The sequence below is a fragment of the Emys orbicularis genome, chromosome 1 (assembly GCF_028017835.1).
Source record: "Emys orbicularis isolate rEmyOrb1 chromosome 1, rEmyOrb1.hap1, whole genome shotgun sequence".
NCBI classification, from domain to species: Eukaryota; Metazoa; Chordata; order Testudines; family Emydidae; genus Emys; species Emys orbicularis.
The window spans coordinates 305,790,496-305,815,479 of NC_088683.1; the positions used below are offsets into that span (position 1 = coordinate 305,790,496).

Consider the following 24,984-nt stretch of genomic DNA (forward strand, 5'->3'; position numbering starts at 1 on the left):
GGCAGTTTAAACTGATGCCATGTGTCTGCTTGAGTCTGATCCCAACCCCAAACTGTATCTCTGAAAAGTGTGAATGGTCCCATCGATCTCAGTGGGGTGTTTACTCTGAAACCTCATGATGGCAATTTAAAATTTCAACATGATGGATCTTTTTAGCAGAAATATCCAGCTATTGTGCTTATCCCACATCACAAATGGCCATCAACATCTTTCCTGGTGCCAAAAGTCTCAGCTGATATTTCCAGCTTCCTCCATTACAACTTCTACACAGTGCTCCATTTCAGTACAAAACTCTATGGTAGCGTTTCCCAAACTTTTTTGGCCACGGAACACTTTTTAGCCTATTACGGAACACTTATAATATTATTTTGTAGTCGGTTTTCAAATAAAAAATTGCATTATTTATGCTCAAATATATTTTATTTTATAAAACAAAGCAAAATACAAATTTAAAATAACTTGAACTAACAATTTCTAACTGGAAAGCGCATATAAAGTAGTACAAAAATCAAGTGCAAGAGTCAAAATTAAAAACAGTGTTCTACTTAAAAAAAACTGTTTTTATATATACACAAACACCAAACAAATTAGATTTTTACTAGGAAAATCTGTTTTTATAAACAGAAATACAAATTTGGATTTAATGAGATTGGTGTTTCTGCATTTTTCTATCACAAATTCGCTTAATATTAGGAATAATGCTGGAAAGTTGAATCCTCATGTCGGACACAGCATCAAGTCTATTCCTATATTTGGTTTTTGTTGCAGTATAATACAAAAATCCCGTCTCACACAAATAAGTTGTAGCAAAAGGAAGGAGCATTCGAACTGCACATTTAGTCACATTAGGGTACTCTTCTATTAGGCTGCTCCAAAAATTATTCAGCAGAAGATCCTTAAACTTTTGTTTCAAATCAGAGTCAGAAATTAAGTCAATTAGGCTTTCATAATCATGCGCAGTAAAGCCAACTGGTTTGGCTGTAATTACAAACGGATTTCGAACCCAAGCATTATCATTAGTAGTTGTAGGAAAATATTCTAATAAAGAGGCCTGCAAGTCACGTAAGTGCTGTAAAATGGTGCTGGAAACTTCTTCATGGACTGTAGAATTTATTTCAGTCAGAAATTCATGTACTGTAGAGAAGCAGTCGAAGTTATTCTGTTCTACACAGGGCCGGCTCTAGGCACCAGCAAAGCAAGCAGTTGCTTGGGGCGGCAAATTTGCAGGGGCGCAAGAATCCAGCATGGGAGCTGAGAACCAACAGGGGGCCCTGGGAGCTGTAGTTCCTTGGTTAGCTCCCTGCCTATAGAGCCAGCCCTGGAGCAGGGAAAGAACTACATTTCCCAGCATTCCCTCGGCCGCAATTAACAGGAAAGGGAGGGGGAAGGAGTGTGAAACTGAAACCTCATGCTGCAGCTTGCTGTGAACGGTAGGGACAGAGCCAGCTCTAGTTTTTTTTGCCGCCCCCCACCCCAGCCCTGGGCTCCCCCCGCACCCCCGTGTTGCCCCAGCCCTGGACTCTCCCCCACCCACACCCCCTGCTGCCCCAGCTCTGGCCCCCACCTGCCCCCCCCCCGCTGCTGCAGCCCTGGGCTCTCCCCCAACCCGCACCTCCTGCTGCCCCAGCTCTGGCCCCCATCCGCATCTCCTGCCGCCCCAGCCCTGGGCTCTTCCCCCCCGCACCCGCACCTCCTGCCGCCCCAGCCCTGGGCTCTTTCCCCCCCCGCCCCGCACCTCCTGCCGCCCCAGCTCTGGGCTCTCCCCCAGAGAAAGAATTGGGTGGACTAAATGGACAGTGCCCCTCTCTATCTGAAGCCTAGCAAGGGAGGTTCGTGGATCCCACTAGAATTTAAAATGAAAAGTAAGGGAGGGGAGGCTCTGGACCTGGGCAGCTTTAGATACAGTATCAGGCACTTAGGAGGATTTCCACTTCTGAGCCATGGAAGCAGAAATTGACTTTTCCTTTCCAGATTTAGCTAATATTCAGAAAGGGAATCTAGCACCTGCCTTCCAGATTTGAACACCCTCAAAATTCAGGAGTGCTCAAGCTCAATTTGGGCAGCTGTTACTTCATTTCTCCCAAATCAAATATACTGATCCATTGTAACTTGCTGTAGAAAAAGTAGAATAAATTGAGCAAGAAATGCTTCCCAGTGGTTATTAGGACTGGAATTGCTATTTTCAACAGCCATTGCTTTTTTTTTTTTTTTAAGTTTTAGTTTTATTTGTTTAAAAGGAAGACAGTGATATTGCATTGGCAAATTCCCCATAGAAACAAAGAACATAAGAACATAAGAACGGCCGTACCGGGTCAGACCAAAGGTCCATCTAGCCCAGTATCCTGTCTACCGACAGTGGCCAATGCCAGGTGTCCCAGAGGGAGTGGACCAACAGGCAATGATCAAGTGATCTCTCTCCTGCCATCCAGCTCCACCCTCTGACAAACAGAGGCTAGGACACCATTCCTTACCCATCCTGGCTAATAGCCATTAATGGACTTAACCACCATGAATTTATCCAGTTCTCTTTTAAACGCTGTTATAGTCCTAGCCTTCACAACCTCCTCAGGTAAGGAGTTCCACAAGTTGACTGTGCGCTGCGTGAAGAACAATTTCCTTGTATTTGTTTTAAACCTGCTGCCTATTAATTTCATTTGGTGACCCCCTAGTTCTTGTATTATGGGAATAAGTAAATAACTTTTCCTTATCCACTTTCTCCACATCACTCATGATTTTATATACCTCTATCATATCCCCCCTTAGTCTCCTCTTTTCCAAGCTGAAGAGTCCTAGCCTCTTTAATCTCTCCTCATATGGGACCCGTTCCAAACCCCTCATCATTTTAGTTGCCCTTTTCTGAACCTTTTCTAGTGCCAGTATATCTTTTTTTAGATGAGGAGACCACATCTGTACGCAGTATTCGAGATGTGGGCATACCATCGATTTATATAAGGGCAATAATATATTCTCAGTCTTATTCTCTATCCCCTTTTTAATGATCCCTAACATCCTGTTTGCTTTTTTGACCGCCTCTGCACACTGCGCGGACATCTTCAGAGAACTATCCACGATGACTCCAAGATCTTTTTCCTGACTTGTTGTAGCTAAATTAGCCCCCATCATATTGTATGTATAGTTGGGGTTATTTTTTCCAATGTGCATTACTTTACATTTATCCACATTAAATTTCATTTGCCATTTTGTTGCCCAATCACTTAGTTTTGTGAGATCTTTTTGAAGTTCATCACAGTCTGCTTTGGTCTTAACTATCTTGAGCAGTTTAGTATCATCTGCAAACTTTGCCACCTCACTGTTTACCCCTTTCTCCAGATCATTTATAAATAAATTGAATAGGATTAGTCCGAGGGCTGACCCTTGGGGAACACCACTAGTTACCCCTCTCCATTCTGAGAATTTACCATTAATTCCTACCCTTTGTTCCCGGTCTTTTAACCAGTTCTCAATCCATGAAAGGACCTTCTCTTTTATCCCATGACAACTTATTTTACTTAAGAGCCTTTGGTGAGGGACCTTGTCAAAGGCTTTCTTGAAATCTAAGTACACTATGTCCACTGGATCCCCCTTGTCCACATGTTTGTTGACCCCTTCAAAGAACTCTAATAGATTAGTAAGACACAATTTCCCTTTACAGAAACCATGTTGACTATTGCTCAACAGTTTATGTTTTTCTATGTGTCTGACAATTTTATTCTTAACTATTGTTTCGACTAATTTGCCCGGTACAGCCGTTAGACTTGCCAGGATCACCTCTAGAGCCCTTTTTAAATATTGGCATTACATTAGCTAACTTCCAGTCATTGGGTACAGAAGCTGATTTAAAGGACAGGTTACAAACCTTAGTTAATAGTTCCGCAACTTCACATTTGAGTACTTTCAGAACTCTTGGGTGAATGCCATCTGGTCCCGGTGACTTGTTAATGTTAAGTTTATCAATTAATTCCAAAACCTCCTCTAGTGACACTTCAATCTGTGACAGTTCCTCAGATTTGTCACCTACAAAAGCTGGCTCAGGTTTGGGAATCTCCCTAACATCCTCAGCCATGAAGACTGAAGCAAAGAATCCATTTAGTTTCTCCGCAATGACTGTATCGTCTTTAAGCGCTCCTTTTGTATCTCGATCATCAAAGGGCCCCACTGGTTGTTTAGCAGGCTTCCTGCTTCTGATATACTTAAAAAACGTTTTGTTATTACCTTTGGAGTTTTTGGCTAGCCGTTCTTCAAACTCCTCTTTGTCTTTTCTTATTACATTCTTGCACCTAATTTGGCAGCGTTTATGCTCCTTTCTATTTGCCTCACTAGGATTTGACTTCCACTTTTTAAAGGAAGCCTTTTTATCTCTCACTGTTTCTTTTACATGGTTGTTAAGCCACTGTGGCTCTTTTTTAGTTCTTTTACTGTGTTTCTTAATTTGGGGTATACATTGAAGTTGGGCCTCTATTATGTTGTCTTTAAAAAGCGCCCATGCAGCTTGCAGGGATTTCACTTTAGTCACTGTACTTCTTAACTTCTGTTTAACTAACCCCCTCATTTTTGCATAGTTCCCCCTTTTGAAATTAAAGGCCACAGTGTTGGGCAGTTGAGGTGTTCTTCCCACCACAGGGATGTTGAATGCTATTGTATTATGGTCACTATTTCCAAGCGGTCCTGTTATAGTTATCTCTTGGACCAGCTCCTGCGCTCCACTCAGGACTAAATCTAGAGTTGCCTCTCCCCTTGTGGGTTCCCGTACCAGCTGCTCCATGAAGCAGTCATTTAAAGTATCGAGAAATTTTATCTCTGCATTTCGTCCTGAAGTGAAATGTTCCCAGTCAGTATGGGGATAATTGAAATCCCCCACTATTATTGGGTTCTTAATTTTGATAGCCTCTCTAATTTCCCTTAGCATTTCATCATCACTATCACTGTCCTGGTCAGGTGGTCTATAATAGATCCCTAATGTTATATTCTTATTAGAGCTTGAAATTTCTATCCATAGAGATTCTATGGAACATGTGGATTCACTTAAGATTTTTACTTCATTTGATTCTACATTTTCTTTCACATATAGTGCCACTCCCCCGCACGACCTGTTCTGTCCTTCCGATATATTTTGTACCCCGGAATGATTGTGTCCCATTGATTGCTCTCAGTCCACCAGGTTTCTGTGATGCCTATTATATCAATATTCTCCTTTAACACGAGGCACTCTAGTTCACCCATCTTATTATTTAGACTTCTAGCATTTGTGTACAAGCACTTTAAAAACTTGTCACTATCTATTTGTCTGCCCTTTTCTGATGTGTTAGATTCTTTTTTATGTGAATGTTTATCATCTGATCTGGCCCTTACATTATCCTCTTCCAGCCTCTGCTCCTGACTATAACCTGGACATTCTCTATCATTAGACTCTCCCCTAAGAGAAGTCTCTGTCCAATCCACATGCTCCTCTGCAGCAGTCGGCTTTCCCCCATCTCCTAGTTTAAAAACTGCTCTACAACCTTTTTAATGTTTAGTGCCAGCAGTCTGGTTCCACTTGGGCTCCACCTAAACCAATCTCTCCTGTATAGGCTCCCCCCATCCCAAAAGTTTCTCCAGTTCCTAATGAATGTAAACCCCTCCTCTCTACACCATCGTCTCATCCACGCATTGAGACTCTGAAGCTCTGCCTGCCTACCTGGCCCTGCGCGTGGAACTGGGAGCATTTCTGAGAATGCCACCATAGAGGTCCTGGATTTCAGGAGTGGAACAAAAGAATAATAAAAGCACCTCAACTTTTCCTCATTTATGTAGGACAGTCTTGTAATATGCATCCAGATATCCTTCAATCACACAAGCTGAAAATTGTTCCACTTTACTGCAGTTCTGTAACCATATGGGAACCAATCTTGTCTGTGTTCTCTGCACATCCAAAATTCCTGCTGAATGACCCGCCCTGGGAGCGAGTTACCAGTGACCCAGGGCTGGGGCGGCAGGAGGATGCAGTTGGGCGGGGGGGGGAGAGAGAGAGAGAGACCAGGGCTGGGAGGGGGCGGGGGGGCAGCCAAAAAGTTTTTTGCTTGGGGCAGCAAAAAACCTAGAGCCGGCCCTGGTTCTACAGAAGATGCCCAGAATTCCAGGGTTTTTTTTAACAACGAAATTTTATCCATTGTAGTAAAAATGGTCACATTCTTTCCTTGCAGAGACAGATTAATTTCATTTAATTTTGCAAAAATATCTGCAAGATACGCAAGCCTCATTAGCCATGAGGAATTTGTCAGACAGTCATTAAATTTTCGTCCTGAATTATCTGAAGTGAAGAATATCAATAGTTCACTACAAAGCTCAAAAAGCCTCACAAGCAATTTTCCTCTGGATAGTCACCTCACTTCCGTATGTAAAAGAAGTGCTTTGTGCTGACTACCCATTTCCTCACACAAAATTTTAAATAACCTGGATTGAAGTGGTCGAGATTTGACAAAATTGATAATTTGTACTGCTTCATCGAGCACAATTTTCAGATATGCTGGTATTTTTTTAACTGCAAGTGATTGTCTGTGTAGAACACAATGGCTCTTAGTGTTTTCTGGTGCCACACTTATGATTCGCGTTACAGCTCCCTTCATATTCCCGATCATTGCCCGAGCACCGTCAGTACATACATCAATACATTTTCCCCAACTAATTTCATGCTTTCTGATAAAATTGTTGATGCAGTTGAATATTTCTTCTCCAGTTGTGTTGCTTTGCAGAGATTCACATAAGAGCAGGTCCTCTTCAATAATATTATTAAATCTATATCGGACAAATACTAGTAGCACAGCAAGTCCTGAAACGTCAGTGGACTTATCTAGCTGCAATGAATACTCATGGCAAATTTTCAGTTGGCAAACTAGTTCTTTTTCTATGTCATCGGCAAGATCTTTAATACGGCGTGTGTAAGCGGGGGAATGGTCCCGCTATTGTGGGGAACTTTCCTGGCTTCTGCACTACCCCGGTGAAGTGGGCTAGCGAAAGGATCCGAGTCCTCGCTCCCACTTCCTTTACCCAGAGGCCTCCCTGCCCTTGAGGACTCCCCTTCCACTCTCCTGTCTGGCAGAGTCCTCGTAAACCCCGACAAGGCTGGGCCCAGGATTCCTGGGGGGCTTGACCCCCAACCCTGCTGTGGTCACCTAGGACAGGGGCTAGGGTGTCCCCACTCCGGGGTACTCTCTCTGCACTGGGCACCTCCCTGACCCACTGATCATTTTATACAATTTAAAGCAAATACAAGTTGTTTAATTAACAATTACTTTTAAAAAAGAATAAGGAAAAATGGAAAAGGTTAAAGGAAACACATCACCCTGCTCTGAGGCAGGGAATATCACAAGCAGTGTCTCTGGAACGTCAGGGCAGTTCACAGTCTGTTCCTTGTAGGTCCCGGGCCTCCTTCTCAGGCCCTGGCTGTGCTGCAGAGACGCTGCGGGTTGGACACTTGCTCTGGCGGTGGCCACACACTCTCAGGCTCTAGGTGGCAGGACCCTTCTTCCCAGCGTCGCCCCCGCCCTGTCAGGGTTACGATCCCCCTCCAAGTCTGGCCTGCAAGGCCTCTTGGCTGAGGTATCTCCCTGTGCTGGGCCCACTGCCAGGGTCCCCCTCACTCTCCCCAGCTGCTCACCGCACCCAGCTCCGGACTGCTCCAGCCCCAGCTCCAGCTCCACTCTGCCTCAGCACGGCTGCTGCTGCTGCTCTGCCTTCAGCTCCCTGGGCTGCTTCTCTGGCCTCTCTGGCTCAGGTTGCTGCAGCTCTGCCCCCAGGACAGGTCTGCTCTGCAGGCTGCTTCTGTGACTCTGCTCCCAGCTCTGACCTGCTTCCTGGCTGCTTGTCTGGCCCCTCTGGCTCTGGTTGCTGCAGCTCTCCTCCCAGGGCAGGTCTGCTCTCTCTGGGCTGTGCTCTGGCTTTGGGGCTGCAGCTCTGCTCCCAGCAACTTAGCTCGGGCCCCTGCTCTCTCCTTAGCTCGGCCCCACTCTGTCTGTTCCAGGCCATTCCAGTTCACACGGAGGACGGGACCTCCCTGGCCTCCTGACCCTCTGATTAGCCTGCCCGCCCTGTCAATCAGGCTGATCTGGAGCATTGGCCTCTCCCCATTGTTCCTGGGGACTGTCAGTCTCAGGCTCCTGATTTGCCATCGACCCTTCCCCTTTTAGTACTGGGAGCAAGCCAATCAAAACACCCCCACTGAATGTTAGTAAGAGGGCAACAGTCCCCTTACACGTGCAACAATATTATTTGATAACTGTACAGCATTGATTTTTTTTACCAGACTGCTCGCTCAACATGCACGTTACAATATCTTTCGCGCAAGGCTTGATAAGTGTTTCTCCAATAGTGTGAGCTTCTCCGGCAAGCGCTATACGGTAACTTACTTGATAAGATGCATCTGTTGCACTTTTGTTGTCTGTTTTAGCAATTTTAATCATCGAAAGTTTAGAATTTCCAAGTGAGTCACGCTTCCTCTTGAAAAAACTTATATCTTTGTCTTTGTATTCAGCATGCTTGGTTTCCAAATGCCTACGAAGTTTAGCAGGAGCCAATGAACTGTTTGCTAGTATTTTGTTGCACATGATGCACTGTGCATCAGGAACATCTTTATTTCCAACACACGTAAAACCAAAAGACAAATAACTTTCATCATACTTTCGTTTCGGTCTTTTAACACCTGCTTCTTCTTGTTTTTTGATATACTTCGATGGAAATTCTTTCACCGTGGATAACTCACTAGTACTAACAGATTTTTCGGCAACAAAAGACTGCGATTGTTCATCCTCTCTTTGAAGTGTCACAATATTTTGCTCGTTTATTTCGGCCACAGTTGGAGTACCAGAAGAACTTGCTTTTCGTTTCAAAGTTCCTTCTTTTAGCCACAAATCCATGGTGATTAGGTTTAGTAACAATATTTAGAAATACTGATTTTTGTCAAATTTTGTTTGTCACAAATATTTATATTGTTTCGAGCGAAGCTAGTTTAGTTGTGCTTATCGCACACACGGTAAAGACCCACAGGTTTGAACATGTTGAGTGAATATGTTATATTCAATATGGCGTAAAGAGAATGGTGTGTGCATACCACTGCAGTTCGTGCAGCCTCGAGCGGAAGGGGTACGACGTCACTAACTGAAACGTGCCCGAAGGGGTAGATGTCAACATACTTGCGTGCCACGTTCTCTGTACGCCATGATATTCAATACGAGATCTATCAATAACAGGAAAAAGAGTTTGTTAAATTATAGTCATTCAAAAAGAGTTGTAAACTACGCTTCAAATAGGTCAGCTTTTGTGGCCTGCATCATGTGGGAGGTCAGACTAGATGACCATATTGGTCCCTTCTGACCTTAAAGTCTATGAGTCTAAGTCTATGAGTCTAAATATGCCAAATTTAAAATTAAAAAAAATTGAAAGACCCTTTTTAAAAATTATGATTCTTTCATGGAACACCTATTCACATCGTGCGGAACACCAGTGTTCCGCGGAACACAGTTTGGGAAACACTGCTCTATGGCATATTGAAGACTGAAAATGTGGAAGTAGTATAAAATAAATTATTAATTAATATTAAATTCATTTTCAAAGGGGCGCAACTGTACTGATTTTGGTGGTCATTTTCAAAATAACCTGAATGTGGAATTCAGTATGGATTTTTTTGTTTTTGTTTTAGCAAAACAAAGATAATAATTTGTTTTTGTTGAATGACAGTTGTCATCACTGGGCAGGAGACTCTGTGCATGTGCGCATGTATTTCCCCCATTCGCTCTACTATCTATAGTGGCATGGAAGACAGACAAAGCTCACATCTTAATAGCTCCTTCTTGGTGACATGGGTTAGAATTTTCAAAACTCATTAAAATGACCGTTACTCTATTGTGGTGTGTGTGCGCCACTCTCCTTCCAACTAAGGGCCCAATTCCAAATGGTCAGTTCACAGTGGGTGGATCACTTGATGGGGTCTCAGGAGACGTGTGTTATTCCCACATCTTCCATTAACCTGCTGTGTGACCCTGAGCAATTCACTTTACCTTCTTGCACAACTCTTTTTTCCTTATTTGCAAAAGGGGATAACGATTCTTACCTTTCTTTTTTTTAGAGCAATTGATGAAATGGGCTGTCAAAGGGCTAGTTACTGTTTCTGACCCCAACATACCTACTTTTCACCCTGCTCATTCCACAGAGACAGTGAGTCACTGTCAGAGCTGGGATTAGAATTTGGGAATTCCTAGCTCCTAGTTCTTTGCATAGTCTATTCAAGGGACATTGAAATCTTGGAAAGGCCTTCATGGAAGAATCCTGGTTACTCCACCCATTCCATTTCTACTTCCTAATCAGAGAAGAGCTGTACATCACATGAAAAAATTTGAGGAATGGCAACGTTGGGCTTCCTGACACTATAAGTTACCCTTGTTTTCTCTGATGCTGTCTTTTATCTAAGTTTTCTCCAGGCCACTGGCCTTTATTAAATTCTTACCTCCCTTGTTGCGTGACATCATAGTCCAGCAATAAGAGCATACAACTATGAGCTTATAGCAGAATTGGGAAAAGCACAAAATATTAATATTTTTACATTTGGCACTGTGCTGATTACCAGTTGTGCTTCTGGATTGATGGAAGTCCAAGACCACAAGACACGGGAATTTCGTACTGTAAATTTGGTTTCTCTGGGCTTGTACATCCATTAGTTTGGGAGACTCTCCCATGTGCTTTAAATCTCCATTTATATTTCTGGAGTGTGATGAGTGATGGCAGAAACAGATAGGTGGGCACACACCAAAGTTTTAGCTGTTTTAGTCATTCTTGTAGTTAGGACCAACCCAAATGCAGTCTCTGGATTGGTGAAATGCATGCGCAGGGAAATTAAATGTGGTATAAGGCAGCCATTTAACATTCTTTTTCTGGTTTGTTCGTAAACAGCAACTGGATCCCCCCCATGAAGAGCTGCTGTCTGATGCATTACACAGTGTGGAGACTGAACTGAGAAAACTTGCTGAGATTCCATGGCTTTATTATGTTTTCCAACCAAATGATGATGAGGTAGGCCACTTACTCCTAAGTGAAAATAATTGTATTTCACTAGACAAGAGTAAATTAGAATTCCCCATCATCAAGTGAAGCAATTTTAAAGTTTAGCGGTTGTTTTCCTCTTTTTCCATGCAGGATCCCCCTCTGGATTATTCTAAGAGAAACAACAGAAGTACAGTATTTCGCATAGTGCCAAAGTTTAAAAAGGAAAAAGTCCAAAAGCATAAGAGCAGCCCTCAGCCTGGTATGTGTTTTGACATTGCAAGAAAGATCATAACTTTTGGAAGAAAACATGATTTCATATCTTTCATAATAGCTAAAATAATGTGCGACACCTAGAGGATAAAATCCTAGCTCCACTGAAGTCAGGGGGAGTTTTGCTGATTGATGAGTCAATGGGATGAGGATTTCATGCAGTACATTTAGCAGGTTTGTGTCAATAGGATCCCCAAACAACTAGGTGAATAGAAGAAGTATTTTAAAAAATACTTCAGTAGCTACTGTTTTGCCATCTACTTTTGGGATAGAAGGTCCCATGTGTCTGTTTGGGTGGTTTTATTTAACTAACTCCATGCCAACACAAGTCATTCATAAACCAGTTCTGTTTCTGTATAAAGCACTGATTCCAGTTTTTCAGGGTAGTCTGAGAGGCTGCACAATGGCTTTCATTAACACTTGTTTAATTGAACCAGTTGTCCTTTAAAGTCCCAAATAAGTTTTCACTACAGTTAATTCTGTACATCAAACAAAATCCTGCTCTCTTAATTAGTTAGTAGAAGTTGAACAAACTCCACTCTCCTCTCTCCCCACTGTTATCTGTGAACATACTGCCTTAACATTATGCCCTGAAAATAACTGGTGTCACAACAGACCTAAAACTGCTCCAACGCCTTGGTCTTTCACAGCAGGCAGTGTGTTACACTGCCCTCAAATGCAAAACAAGCTCTCTACAGTTGTTAATATGAATTTAGCTTCTCAGCTTCTCAGTTCACTAATATGTTAAAATATAAAGCATATTAGAGTACTTCAGTCTGAAGCTAATCAACATTGAATGAAAGATAAACAAAGGTACAAAAGAATAATAGTAACATAAAACTAGTTTCTTTGAATAAACTTGGCCTATTAAGACTAATGTGGGCAACTAACCTTAGAGAACAATGTTGACAGAGAGCTTTTTAATGGCCTGTGCAACCGGTGTGGTTAATGGAATGTTTGTTGCATTAATTAAGAGCACTAGAAAAACTTCTGAAGTTGGGCTTGCATGCTGTGATCGCTATAGGAGTACAGTATATATGTTGATTTTACATTTTAATTAGTATTTGAAGTGTGTTTTTTTTTCTGACTGCACTGCAACCAATAAAGTGTCATTAGTATACAGTGGAACAAACCTGGATCTTGCACCACTGATCCTAAGATGATTAAAAGTGAATTTGTTGAAGTATATGAGGTTTGATGGCTTTATTGAGGAAACTGGAGTAAAGCTGAAAGCACGGCTGCAAAGCAAAGAACCCCATCTTTGTTTAGATACCTTCTAATGTTTATTGCTAACCTCTAACCTGCATGTAAAAAGAAACTCAGTTTTTGTGGAAATGACACCTTTAACCTTTCCCTTTGCTAGCACGGCAGTTCTACTCTGTTTTCCACTCTCTTTGGCCTAACCTTTGCTTGTAATGCATTTGAGCATGTAGAAATTAAGGGGGTTTTGCTCTTAACTTTGGTAGTTCAAAAATGGGGCACAGATGAAGTTGCTGCTTGGCTGGATCTGCTCAGTTTGGGAGAGTACAAAGAAATCTTCATCAGCCATGACATCCGAGGCTCTGAGCTTTTACACCTGGAAAGGCGAGATCTTAAGGTATTTCCTTTGTGCTACTTTTCTGCTCTTCAGAATTTTCTTTGACAAAAACAAAACAAAACCTTTCTCCTGTCCTTGCTTCTGTTATGTGCTTGTAGCTTGGCTTATACTGTGCAAATATGCAGTAAATTACTACACGCTGTCCTGTGTCCTGAATTTCTTATATGTTGACCTGTACTTTTAAGCCAAGGATATTAGCAATATTGGAGATTATCTTTTCTCATGCTTCATATAGAATGATAGTATGTTTCATCAGGCTCAGTGAAAGCACTCCCATTGTCTTATCTACATCAATATATTACATTGTTAACTTTAAAAAAACCTTGGTTTTAACTAGATTTATTAAAGAGGATCAGTGTGGAAGGTGAATTATTCATAATAAATTTATTAGGCTAGTGATAATTATTTTAAATGTATCTAGTGCAAGGTCAGTAGGTAAAGTTCATTGAAAATTATGAATACATTACTTCAGTAGTCAGTGTGTGGAAGATGAACAGTTTGATTATAGTCTTTTGCATTGGCCATTTGCAGGCTTATGAATTTGTCTGTCAGGTGTCCAAATATATCCTTCAGAACAGCTTTTTGTTTTGTTTTTGGTCAGTTTTTAATTTTGTGAAAAAAATCAAGGCTTCTATCTTTCTGAGATCACTTATTTAAAAAATTAAAAATCATTCCTCCCTGTTCAGTTCAAATAAATAAGAACCATGTTTTGGAAGAAGAAATGTTAGTGTGTTGAAAAATATTAGCCTGGCAAATGATAGTTACTTTGCACTTTGAAATGGTGTTATCTGAGATTGCTGGTCTTTTTCAGGATCTACTTAAGTGCATCCATTATATGTAATAGATACAGTATCTTTGGGGATTCATTACATTACTTTTTCCTGGAAGAGAAATAATGACCTTTTGATAATGTGTTTGAGAAATCTGCATGCAAAAATGTGCAACTTCCCATACTGCATAAAACAAGAGGTTTCAATTTATACAGTATCCTAACATTTACCTCTAAAACACAAGTCATTGTGCCCAGCCACATCTGAATACTGCTGCATGTCTAGGCTGTTTCCATGTGGACATCTGTAAGGATGCTCCATTAAGTTGTTTAAAAAATTGCTCCCATAGCCTGCAATACTTCCTGATAAGGGAGTGCTGACATTGTATGTCTGCCGTGGGAGGAATGCTGTTGGCAAAGGTAGTTGTGTTCTTGTAATGTACTTAGTCTTGTATGATACATGTCACTGGTCCTTCTGTTTTATCCTGCATCGGTGAGACCCCTGAGCCTCTTTGTCACTGCATTAAACGCTTCCATTGAGGCCTCACAGAGCCCAAACCTGCAAGAACCAAGAAACAGAAAATTATCCAAATAATACGTCTCAGACAACATTCCAGTCTCTGGTGTAATTGCCCATTGTCCAGCTATACTGAAAGAAGGAAACTTGATATGGATTTAATGAAGCCGCAGCTTTATTATTAGATGTCTGGGACTATCTGGCAGATAAAAGTGTATAGTGCAGGCAACTCCATGTCATTCAAATAACTACCTGGGGCTTCTATCAACCCCCCTTCATTTTTTATCCAGGTCCCCCAGCCAACCCCTGGCTTAGACCTTAGCATCCACCCCCCACCTTGTAGGGGAGGGTTAATGTAGACTATAAGAAAGGGGGGTGTTGGCTCTCTGCCATACCAATCATAGGAGCCCTGAACCCCGCGCCACCCCCCGTTCTGTTCCTTTAACTAGAACCTCCTTTTTAAGTCCTTTACCAGCCCATTTATCTGGTCACTGGATGCCTTCTCTATGGAGTACCTGCACTGGACATCCGCCCCACACTTACAGAATAAGTTGTGACATATAGCCTAACACCCTTTCCTCCTCACCGTAATAGGTCCTCCCTGACACCCGCTGTGGGGAAGGCAAAAAAAACCCCACTCCACCGAAGCCAATTTGGTGTGAGAGAAAACATTCCTTCCCAGCCCCCCTAAAAAGGAGTAACTAGTGCAATGCCCACAGCAAGTCCTAACCCAACCTGATGTTTGCACCTCGAGGGGAGGGAAGAAGGGTGGGTGCTGCCTTGCCTGCTGCATGGAGAAAGGGCTTCTAATGTCTGAATCTGCCCCTTTTAAAGCCTTCTGTTCTTTTCATTCATTCTTGATTCATTCCAGGGGATGAATCAGCATGGCCATGCTGACCCCCATCCACCCTTTTTACATCGGCTTCTGACCTCCTTCCTTTCCCCCTACCTGTAAAGCACTGCTACCTTCCTCTGGCAAGCCTGGACAATGTCTTCTCCCCACCCTGCCTTTCAGGTGCAGTGCAGTCATTCTGAACAGGGACTAGATGATTCAAAAGCTAGACAGGAAACTCGGCACCCCAGGGCTGTGGCTTTCTCAAAATGATAAAAACCCTTGAAAGGAAAAACCCAAGAGATCAAAATTGTTGGAGTGGACCGGTAGTAAACAGCGTTACAGCAGGCAAGGAAAGTCCCTCTGGCCTTGTGCAAGGATCATTTTGATTGTGTGTTCAAACTGAAACTTAACCAAGTAGCTTTCTGCAATGTGACCATTAACTGACTCTCCTTTAAGCTAGGGCAAATGATGAATCAAACTGATTTTTAATTGCCAGTGGTGCAGGGAAGCCACTGTCCATGAACTACATAGAGGCTAGGTCGTGTGCAGTAACCACAGTGTCATGTCGGGAGTGTTTCATATTTTTGCCAGAATAGCTGTGGAACTTCCAGCAAAAGTGCTCATTAAATCCCAGCAGACCCTTTGGCCAAATGTTTGTGTTTTTTGTGTTATAGCAGCATATCTGAATAGTTGAGTGGAGCATGAATTCAGTTCCCTTTGTCTGCTCTACAAGCAGACTCCCTCAGCATGTCCCCAAGTGAGTCCCAAATAATCTGTGCAGCTACATGTACACTGAGAGGAACAATAAACTCCTGGCATCCCAGGGAAGCCCAAACAGTCTGGCCTGTCATTGCCTTGACCTGTAATTTGAAGGTGGAGGGGGCAGGGAGGAGGGCTGGGTTGGATTATTGAATTGTTATAAGATTACATCTGGCTTTTATTATAACTCCTCCACTTCACCTTTCTCATAACTTTTAGAAATATCTCCTTGTCAGTTGAAGTTTTGATTGTAGAGGTTTTTGTTGGTTTGTTTGTTTTTCTTTCAATGCTTGTGCAAAATCCAGTCACCCATTTTATGAGGATTTTATTTATGAGGATAGAAAGTAATATATGCTGGTTTCATCTGTACTCTCCAGCTTCTGTGTGTCACTCAGGAACCATAAACCTGTTTTTTGCTGGTCAGACAAGCTCAAAGCAGCCAGAGGATAGCAGTGATTCTGACCCTTTAATTTTATATTGTTGATGCATTTAAGATGCTTATTTGCACATGCATTACTCAAAAATAGGAAAATTGTAGCTGAGTTCTTCTCCCTGAGAATTAACCTCTCTACTAATTTACAGAAAGAAATATTAACAGTTATTAGCATTTTAAAACTGCTCCTGTGCATGAGAGCTGGTTGCTAATATTCCTAGCTGCAAGAGTGTCTACTGGGCTACAGTGGTACTGTAGTTCTAATGTCTCCATAGAAAGATTTCAGCACAGAAGTGTGTCCTATATTTGAAGATGCAGGATCTGGATGGTTGTATAGTGAGAGTCAAACTGAAATTTATGGTGAGGGTTGTGTATTGTTTTCATCTTTAGTTTTTGTTAACTGAGTAATAGGAATTAAGTGTTGTTGTAGCTGTGTTGGTCCCAGGATATTAGAGAGACAGTGGGTGAGATAATATAATTAATCAGACCAACTTCCATTGGTGAGAGAGACGAGCTTTCGACCTTACACAGAGCCATTCTTCAGGTCTGAGAAACGTACTCAATGTCACAGCTAAATACAAGATGGAACAGATTTTTTAGCCTAATTAGTTAACACATATTTCAATGGACCATTCAAGATGAAGTGGCCCTTTAACACACTCCATTAATGGGGGAAGGAAAAAGGGGGTGGGGGAAAGGCAGCTTGAGGGGAGGTGTTAGTGGGTTATAGATTTGTTGTAATAAGCTATAAAGCTGGTATCTCTATTCAGTCCGTGATTTGTAGTGTCTAGCAAAGTTATGAATTTAAGCTCCCAATTCATAACTTTGCTAGAGTTATGGTGCGAATTTTTCACACCCATGAGCAATGTCATTATACAAACCTAATTTCCTACAGTAGACCAGGCCTAAGTACATTTCCTAGACCTGAAGAAGAGCTCCGCAGCCTGCTCTACACTAGAAAATTAAATCCAGACCCCGGGGTAGTTAAGCCAGCCTGACCCCCAATCAACGTAGCTACTGCTTCCTGGGCAGCCGGATTACCTGCGCTGAAAGGAGAACCCTTCCTGTCGGCATAGGTAGTGTCTACACTGAACAGAAGTTGGTTTAATAAAAGCTGTTACTTCACCCACCTTGTGTCTCTAATAGGAATTACAATTTTCAAAAAAAGCTCTTTTAGAGCATTTTTAAAAAATCCTTTGAGTTTTGTTAGATTTTGGACTCCCTGGATGTCTGTTAAATTAGTAATAAAGCTAGAAGAAATCTCTGATCTTAAAGATGTTAACACAGAATTCTATATGTATTATTTGTTTGGAAATATTAGAATGGAACCCTTTTTGCCAAAGATTGAGTGGCAAACCGTTTTTGGGCGGGGAGTAGGGGGTGAAAGGCAGCCTACCCTCTCTAGCCTTATCTCCAGAGTATAGTACAGATGAAGATTCCCTGACAGCTGACAACAATTTAAGAAGAAAATTGCTGTAAGAACTTTCATCAGGTTCTTCTCCAGTTATTTTTCAAGGACCTCTTGAGTACTTACGCCACTGGGTGCTAGAAACTGTGAGGTAGGCTGGCAATGTAGCCTAGCAGTGTGACATGGAAATGGGGGGAGAGGTGCACTTTGTGAATGATTTGCAGTGTGTTGCTGTTCCAAATCCCTCCCTTTGTGTAGGGCAAAAGTCAGAATAAAAGAATCCCTGCAAACTTTTTGGCATCTAGATGGCATCTAAAGTCGCTATATGTGTTGTCTTCTCAACAGAATGATTTGGGGAGATCTCCACAAGTGAAAATTCAGAGCTTTTTTTTTACCTTTGTTTGGATTTTTTCTTGAGGATGGCAAACTTTAACTGAGGGGCCAGGAGAATTTGTAATGAGAGTCTGAGGCCTAGGGTTGGGGAAGAGCTGTTGATATGCTGGAAGTGTCATAATATGATCCTGTCCCCTTTTCAATCCCTGAAGTCTAACAAAATCCTGCTACAATTCTCAACTACCAAAAAATCCTACAAATGAAAACCCTGGCAAAGCCTCATCAAATTCATGCCCAAGTTTGGTGGTGATGGTGAAAGATGTATCTTCTATTTTCATTCGATTTTGAAGTGACTGTAATTTAGATGGAAACAGTAGATCCTCTGACAAATTGTTGCAAGGAGGTTTCTGAGTAGTTGCTTTGAACTTTTATTTTCTTCATTAGAAAATTAACTTAAAGGCAAATAAGAAAATTTTCTACAACTTTGAATCTATAACCTTATGCCCGTTTGTTCTCAGGAAAAAAGTTGCAGTCATTGTTATGTGTGTTTAATAATTGTTGCATACATTAACTATTTTTCTTTCTTAGATGTTTTTGTTGAATACTCAAGAAAGAGTGAGATTGACAGCAGAGGATAGAACAAAGTGCAGTACAGAGAGATGTGCTACAAGTTTCTTCACATTAGTCTGTCAATCCAACTAAATATGCAAAACCCTTGCAGTTTTAGTCTGGGGTCCATTCTGAGCAGGACCTTCTAATTATGCTGAATCATCATATATGATGGTCTTGAGCTGTAGTGTAGATAATTGTCCATTAGGAAACAGGACCAATTCCTTTCCATTTCCGACCTAACCTGAATTTGAACTCAAATCTTCAAAGGTGAAGAGAGGCCAATGTGTTCAGTTTGTACCCACTTAAATTTTATATAGCAAAAGGGATTTCTTTCAATTTTATACCACACTCTCCTTGTTTCAGGCTGGTGGTAAATGGAAATTAAATTGCATAATAACTTAAATATCAATGCTTATTTCCAGAGTTTTTGATGTCTTCAGAACACATATATATGAACTCTTTGTGGAAAGTGTGCATACCATGATATATATATTGTTACCACAGTTTTTACAGTACATTAAAATAAGAATTATTATTTTATGCTGCCCTTTCCCTCTTTATTATCCTTGATGTGGAAAATATATCCTCCTAAAGTGGAAGATTTTATATTTCAGAAATATTTCATATGTTCATAATTTTTCAAATTACTTTAATAATATTTAAACCTTGCACTTAGCTGGCATCATTAATCCAAGAATTCCAAAGTGTTTAACAAAGGTGGGTTTTGTATATGGGGAAACTGAGACTCAGAAAGTTTAGGTAAACTGCTTGAAGTTACATAGTCAGTAGCAAAGTCAGGAATCCCATTCTGCTGCTCTGACCACTAGACCAATACAAATTAAACAAGGTTCGATTCCTTTTTTATTTCAACTACACACTGTTTACAAAAAAATAAAAAACTAATTCCATAAACAACCCAGAGAGGTTGGGTTAAATAAAAGTATGATGGCTATTGCAAAAAATGTAGACAAATTGTTGAAATAAAGTGAATGAAAATGAATAAGCTGAAACAAATAAATAATTCTTGCACAATGCCCTTAAAATTCTGCAAATTCACTGCCAAAGGGAATGAGTTCCAAAGGTGTGGGTGGTTGGGGGGAGGCAGCCTCTTCGTAAGATGTCCTTGCTACTGCCAGTCCTGAAGAGTTGGGTCCCAGAAAACACTATCGAGAACATTTCAGCTGATCTTAACTGCCACATTGATGTACATAGAGAAAGTTATACAATACATTCAGATTTGTTTCTTGTCTACTTTCCCATTTTCCTTCTGGATGTCATTGTCATGTTTGTCAGAAACTTTCCTCTAATTACCAAGCATATCCATGTTAAGATACTTATCTTTCTGGACTGAGAAATTCACTCTAACCTTAGCTATTGTTCTCTGAAGGAAAGTTGTCCTACATACCTGTAGACCTACATCTACTTTCCCATGGGGATGTGCGTATTTGCTGATTAAGATAGGCATGTTAGGGCCACAGATAAAATAAAAATTGATGGATGGAAGCTATGATCTATCACATCCCTTGAAGCCAACAACTGCTATGTTAGAGAGGAGAGGGAGATTGAGCAATTTCTGGAAATTTAAAAAAACCTAATGGCTGTGCAAAGAAGTCAGGAGAACACAAAAGTAAGGGTTTGTGTGAGATACAGCAGTTATTGCAGGTAAGTAATTTTCTCTGTGCTGAATAGAAAGAGGTTCCTGATAAGTTGTCTGTAATTTATATTTTTTGCTACGTTAGATAACACTTTGCTATTTCCACATTTAGAAATGTGTTTGCTGTTGTAGATCACTTAAAATGAACTGTAAAGGATTCTGTAACTGCTGCATGGCTGAATTGTACTGGGCTTTTTCTCTTTTGTAAATAAAACCCTCCTCTCCTTTTCTTTTGTAGGACCTGGGGATAACGAAAGTGGGTCATATGAAGCGAATTCTCCAGGGAATTAAAGAGCTTGGCAAGAACGCTCCCTTGTCTGAAGTGTAACAATACTGGTGCTATCCTTGTAAGGAGGGAGAATTGCTAGTTAGCAAAGTAGAGGCACTTTGCTGTCTTTGTAGTTTACTATATGGTTGAATAAGCACTGGTGTACTATGCAGGTTAATATATCTGCATTCTTGTATGGTGAAGAGCTTGACTTGAGAATCTGAACGGTTTTGTGCCAAAAAAAAAAAAAAAAAAAAAAAAAGGTTATATGTTCTGTGAAGACCTTTTCTTAGTGTGCAAACTTGGCAAGTTCAAGTAAGCACATTTTGGTAACGAGGTTGGTATATAGTGAACTGCACTGCCTGGAAAATGTAATTAAGTAATGATTGCTTTCCTTACATATGGCCCAGTACAGCTCTCTTACAATGAAGCAACATATCACTGTAGAGCCTGAGTTTGCCTGGTTAACTTTCTGAGGCACAGCTTCCCTAAAACATTTTGTACAGAAGACTGAGAGATGGAACGTTCCTGGTTTTGCTTGCAAGACTGACATTGCCTCAGGTACTTAGCACTCACTGGCCAAGGAGTATGGTTACAGACACCACGAATGCAAACTATAATGTATGGTGTACGTGTCTGAATCGTCTGTCTTTCTGTTGCATGACATATCTGATACTTTAAACACTTGAACAATTTTTATATCAGTTTTAATAAGATTTAATTTATTACTACTTGTGTGTCTTTTATTTGGTTACAGGCACTTTTCTATTCTTCAGTGTTGTATTTTACCTGAACATGTTATGTGGCAAAGGACTTGTGGATGTGAACACTTAGCATCTGTGCCATATTTAGCAAATGATGTGCATTATATATAATTGACACATTCTATAGTTAGGTTTTAAAATTACCCATGTAGAGTAGGTATATCAGGTAATTAATTCCTGAGTGTTTTGGAGAGACAGGTACTTCACAAAATTATCAATCAGCTTCCTAAATGGAAAATTATGAGAGAGTTTTCTTATGGCGCATTTTAATGTAGCTAGTCAGTTACCTTGAATATCTGTACTATATTTTATTTATTATGCAAAAAGAGGATTAAAAAGGTTAGTGAAACATTTTTAAAAAGCCAGAAGTAATTTAATGTTATTTACTATGTGTATAAAATGTTTTAATGTTATAGCTGATTTGATTTTGTGAGGTAAACTTCCCCAGTCTGATACAAGAACGTAGCCATGTGCACCATTTTAATATTGTTTTTTAAAGGTTCATTAAATACCAAAACAATGTACACATCTACTCCACATATCTATATTCAATCTGTTTCTTATCAGTACTACTGCACTGGTAAATCATACATATTTAGTAACAATGGTAATCCTTTCCCAAGTATTGTACACTATAGATGCTTAGGTAAATCACATGCAAAACAACAATACAGAGTGTAAACAGGTTCACTTAGAATTACTCTGATACTAAACATTTCATTAGAACGGGGTTTATGCAATTCAGTTGGGGTGCATCTAAAAAAGACATTGTTTTATAATTAATTGAGTTCCCAGATCATTTTTCACCAAGTATTTATCTAATGGGAAAAGAATTTAAATATCTCTGGAGGTAAAAACTACAGTAACACTACTTAAATAATTAGGATATCTTGATGATTCACAACTTGGGTATAGTTACACAGTAAGGTCTTCTTTATACTGAAAACTTACATCAGCATAACTACATCTCTCAGGGATGTAAAAAATCCACAACCCTGAGAGACTTAGCTATGCCGACTTAACCCCTAGTGTAGGCAGTGCTAGGCTGACGGAAGAATTCTTCTGTCAACCTAGCTATCGCCTCTCAGGGAGGTGGATTAACTATAGCAACAGGAGAACCACTCCTGTCACTGTACGGAGTGTCTACTCTGAAGTGCTACAAGAGCACCTGTAGCCTTTTAAGTGTAGACATACCCTAACTGAGCTTGTATAAAATGGATACCTCCTTGCCGTTTGCAAGAATGCAGCATGCCAGCAAAAGAGGCATGGCTTTTACTAATATATATATTTGAGCAGACTTTCATTTGGTTTAAAAAAGTTTGTTTCCCACATTTTTAAAGGGAACAGTGTCCAGTATTAGGTTTAACTTTGACCTATCTTCTCTCATTTGGTAGGGGTTATCCCCTGGAAGGTAAATGTCTTATTTAAATTTTTTTCTAACATCCTTCATCACTCTGTTGCCAGGAAATTTTAATAAAAAATAAATAGCTCAAGTCTGCCTGTCTCAAGCGCTATGTGCTCTTCTGCTGTAGAGTAAATAGAAGGACACAGTTCCGAGAACTATGCTGACATAACTGATTATGCGGGTAAACAAACAAAAGAAAGAAGCTGTGTTCCATTAGGTTTTCAGCAAAAACCAAACCAAAACAAAAACTGTTTGCCAAGTGCATTATTTTCAAGCTGTTGTACTAAAAGGGTATGCAAACAATAGAGAGTTTTAAAAATGTACTTGACACTGACCCCTTTAATTATGTTCAGATGACATCTGTTCTGACTCCATAAACCATCTTTCCTTTCTCTCCCAGCTTCTCTATAAGCTACAGTGTGTACATTTTAATGTGCAGCAGCATTCTAATTTGTGGATGTTCTGATAGAATATATAATTAATCTTGCTGGTAAACTCAAGATTCTAATTCATTAAAGTGTTTTCTTTGCTTTCCTAGTCATAGGATGAATTCTCTCTAACATGCTCACTGTCTCACTAAACAATGCATAGAATTGGGCATATGCAGCAGGATTTCTTAAGACTATACAGAAATTGAGAAAGAGGACTAAAGAGACTGCCTCTGAAAAGGGTGAACTCCTTTTGGACAGGAAAATGTATTATTAATAATTCCTCTTTGTTATAACACTCCTAAAATTACCTCAGGATCGGACAACTTTTCAGCTGTTGTCTTTCTATCAATAGTCCAGATTTTTTAAATGACTGCCAAAGAATTTAACTTCAGTTATGTAAGTGGAGGTTTTTTAATGTACAAGTAGACTAAGTATTTCAGACTTTATTTATACTGTATTTGACAGAGGCCCAGGAGAGCAAATTTTATAGGAAACTATGACTCAAAAATGTATTGCATATCAGTTCCAAATGCACTGATGAGTAGAACAAAAATAACTAAGGAATCCTTTTACTGAAGGCATAAAGTCTATAATGTTGTTTACCTATGTGGATTTTCTGCAGAAAGTACTTTTTAAACACAGTGTTACTAACTTATGATTTGATAGCAACTTTTGAAATATTTAGTGTTTTTTGTTAAAGCCCCAGCTCCTGGAGTCCTTTTTTTTTAAAGTGAGTTTCAAGTCCTCATGGCTATGGAGAAAAGGTTGAAAACATGCACTCGAAGGGCTCAGAAAGCAGAAGGCAAATGAAGAGATTCCCCAAACTATTATTTTTTAAAATCTCTCTTTTTTTTTTTTACCAATATGATTTGGTGTGTGTGGGGGGGTCTGACTCATGACAGTTGAAACCTTGTGGCAGGTAATATACTATAACCAAAAAAAACCAAACAAAAAAACCACCTCACTGGAGGGAAAAAAACATGATTTAATACACTTAATATAACTCTTCTGCTCCTGTATGTAGACAACTCACCTCTGCCCCATTGCAAATATGTGCAAGGCAAAACAGAGGGGCAGTTATTATTAAAAAGGGAGTGACGGTATTTGTTCAGATGACCTGGCTATACTTCTTAGAAGGAGGAAAGGGAGACATGCATGTTAAAATGGTAGTAGATTGTCACGGGCAGATATATTATCTTAAAATCAGGGTTTGTTTTTTGTATAATGTTTTCTACTTTCTTGCATTCAACTATTGTAGCAACCACTTTTTCAGATGGTACTTGTGCTGCCTTTATAATATAAAATGCCTTCTTTAAAAAAGTCTGTACAAACCACAAATGCAAATGGTATTAGTTTTTACGGTATTGTAAGGGGGGAAATATGTACAAAAATGTGAAAGTGTTATATTTTTTCTTTTCACTATATTTTTTGTGCATTTTTCCCTTTCTACTTTTTTCCTATTACCCCTCCCCCCCAATCCACCCCCAGTACACTTCTGTTTAAAAGGAAAAGATTTTACACTTAAAGGGGAAGAAAAAATCAATAATAAAAAACCCCCAGCTGAACAGTGTCTGTTTCAACATAATAGTTCTGTCTCAGCCTCTTCTGCTCTGGGGAAGGAGTAACATTATAGCTAATGTGCACTAAAACATATCATTTTAATGCAAGCAAGAATTACTATTTTCCAATATAATGCCGTAATCCATTTTTGTGGATTTCTCTGCGTTCTCTGATATTTTGTCTATACAAATATGTAATCTGCCAGTTTATTATTTTTAACTGGATTAAATAATGCCAATTCACCTTATGAAAACTGCACAATACCCACATGAGACGTACTTTTTTTCACAAGGTATCCTGGTAAAGATTGTCGGTGTTCTGTTATTGTATCATAGCCCTGCCTGCTGGCAGGTTGACAG

At 40.2% G+C, this 24,984-nt stretch overlaps 1 protein-coding gene across 3 annotated transcripts in view; it reads left to right on the plus strand.

Moving 5' to 3' along the window:
- The window catches only part of DGKH (diacylglycerol kinase eta), a 90,977-nt gene extending 70,411 nt beyond the window's left edge, over positions 1 to 20,566 (plus strand). For 2 of the 3 annotated variants that reach the window (XM_065404272.1, XM_065404265.1), the window contains 3 exons: positions 10,918 to 11,037; positions 11,161 to 11,269; positions 20,436 to 20,566. In XM_065404272.1, the coding sequence (XP_065260344.1) occupies positions 10,918 to 11,037; positions 11,161 to 11,269; positions 20,436 to 20,488 (282 nt within the window). In that variant the 3' untranslated portion in view covers positions 20,489 to 20,566. Of the gene's footprint in view, positions 1 to 10,917; positions 11,038 to 11,160; positions 11,270 to 12,746; positions 12,878 to 20,435 lie in introns of all 3 variants that reach the window. The other variant, XM_065404257.1, reaches the window with a different exon arrangement.
- The last annotated feature ends 4,418 nt before the right edge of the window (positions 20,567 to 24,984 follow it).